This window comes from Myxine glutinosa, chromosome 8, assembly GCF_964187855.1.
Source record: "Myxine glutinosa chromosome 8, kmMyxGlut1.1, whole genome shotgun sequence".
Classification (NCBI taxonomy): Eukaryota; Metazoa; Chordata; class Myxini; order Myxiniformes; family Myxinidae; genus Myxine; species Myxine glutinosa.
Genome location: NC_136268.1, coordinates 62,490,503 through 62,493,002, shown reverse-complemented (window position 1 = coordinate 62,493,002; position 2,500 = coordinate 62,490,503). Strand labels below are relative to the sequence as shown.

Sequence of the window (2,500 nt, the reverse complement as noted above, 5' to 3'; positions counted from 1 at the left end):
CACAAATTTGTATTAATACCACCCGTGATGGAAATTAGTGCTGCCAATTCGCAGTCTCTTGTTTTCTCATTGTGTATGATTTTACTACCAGTAAAAAGAAAGAATGAAGATATAAATAAATAAGAAAACCCAATAACTGGCTAAATATTAAATGAAAACAAACCAACAATGAAAAATATAAAAAGATGACTGAACAAGAAAGGCATAGGATGGAGAAACTGCAGGGGAGGACAGGGATGTTTTTATAGAATTATATAAACAAGGGGCCAAGAATTTGTGAATCTACAAGACTGACCGGTTTATGGAGCTGACGCTCGGCACAGTGTCTGTGTCGCAAACTCGTTCGGCTAGCAGCCGGTCGCGGATTTCCCAAGCAAACATGGTCGGGTTTTGTCGCTTGTACTCCGCGATCTTCTCTACAACTTTGGGTGTGGCCACCTTGGGCTTGGAGCCACCAATGACGCCGGGTCGGATGCTCCCCGTCTCGTAGTATCTGTCCGAATGGACCGGCCAACTCACAAGGGGAAAACAGAGGCATATAGCTATACGCGAATCCGCAAGATCACATGTACACATACTGTACACACAATGTACAAAGTGAACTAAGAATGAGCAGCAAAATGGCATGAAGCATAATCAAATTGAAATAGATTTCTAATTGTACACTCGTATTACACAAAACTAATGCAATAAACACAATAAGCAGTAAAAATGCAAAAAATCATTGTCTTAATAATTAAAAGAAAAAGTGCATTGATTACTTGTTTGCAGTTTTTGGGAAGTAATTACAAGTAGGCTGATATAAAGTTATAAAATTATTGGGCCTTACATCAGGTCAACAAACACTGATTTTGAGGATCCAGCAGCAAATGTATTCATTGCAACAAAGGAGAAAAATGAAATAATAGAGATCGTGTTTGGTTAAGAGACTTATTTTGCTTTAAAAATAATATGAATAATGATTTAGTGACAAAACCTATTTTGTTCATGTCAGTGTTCACTATTTATGTCAGGCCACCGACCTACTGGTTATCCCTTAATGATCTGCCGAAAATGAGCTGAATGTTCGGTGGAAGATCATGCACGATTCATGGCTCAGTCTGGCAAATGAAACAGCAAACCAACTGCGTGTTAAAGTGTTGCAACATACATACATACATACATACATACATACATATATATATATACATACCATTTACACAAAATGGGGCTGTGCTTTTTTGGGTCTGTGCCTGTTCTTTATGGGTATCTTTACAATATATTTTATGGGTCTGTGCCTGTTCTCGTGTGTAATGTGTTAGCTCTTACACGAGCCTTGAGTCTGCATACTAAATAATTAAATAAATAAATAAAAATGACTCCCAAACTCAATCATTGTGATGTGTCACAGTCCTCACTGCATACACGATGAGACAAAAGTCATTATACACACTCAGAACTATAAGTTGTATATAGAGTCGAAAAGTCAAAAATGTCGAACGCCCAGCTAAAAGGTAAGTGGTTGTAAATGTGTACATAGAGAAGATAGAACGGCACTCAGTAGAGAGCATAGCTCCGCCTGGTGAACAGTTTACGTTTTGTATCTCAGAGTAGACCATAAAATCACAATACAGAATCACATTTAATCAAAATCAATCACTGGAATCACCATAGTAGGTCCAGTCTTTCATACCCTGATCTACCCCTCGTTTTTGGCCATAACACTCAATGGTGAAGAATTACTTTAAAAATTCAACTTGCTGGATCCGGATCTTCACCAAAATGGAATAGATTTTTCCTTGTCACACACACACACAACTTGTCCAACAAGTTTCGTCCAAATCCATCCATAACTTTTCGAGATATCCTGCTACGTATCGTTTTTGGCCCTATCTCCCAATGGTGAATAATCACTTAAAATCCGGATCTTCACCAAAATCGAATCATTTCGTCCTTGTCACATACGCTACATCTCCGCCAAATTTCGTCCGAATCCGTCCACAACGTTTTGAGATTTTTTTCACAAACGGACAAACAAACAAACAGACAGACAGAAAGGGGTGAAAACATAACCTTCATCCACTTTTGTTGGTGGAGGTAGTTAGGGTTTTATTAATGTCAGTTGAATATATATATATATATACGTATATATGTATATATATATATATATATATATTTTTTTTTTTTCTCTCCAAATTTCTCTCTCCACACTCCGCACTCACTCAATTCAGCCTCATCTGCCCCTCCCCCCACCCCTTACCCACCCATTCAAGAAAAAATGGATGGCAACACCATCCACTATACTCCATAAACAGTACTTAGTGAATTGTAAGCAAGTATAGCATCGTAAAGGGAATTTTTCTCCTTTTTCTTCCCACCAAATTGAGCACATAATGCACATTCCAACTTAAAATCATATCAACTGCATTTCACTTCACTTTTGCAGTTACTCCAGCAAGCAGTGTCGGCACAGGTGCACACACATTAAAGTAGCACAGAGGAAATAGAGGCACATTGTTTA

The 2,500-nt window shown here is 38.0% G+C and overlaps 1 protein-coding gene across 1 annotated transcript in view; it reads right to left on the bottom strand.

Moving 5' to 3' along the window:
* LOC137433128 (paired box protein Pax-5) overlaps positions 1-2,500 on the bottom strand; it is a 415,587-nt gene that overhangs the window by 325,975 nt on the left and 87,112 nt on the right. Inside the window, exon 3 of the mRNA XM_078783329.1 lies at positions 296-514. Within this exon, the coding sequence (XP_078639455.1) occupies positions 296-514 (219 nt within the window). The remainder of the gene's footprint in view (positions 1-295; positions 515-2,500) is intronic.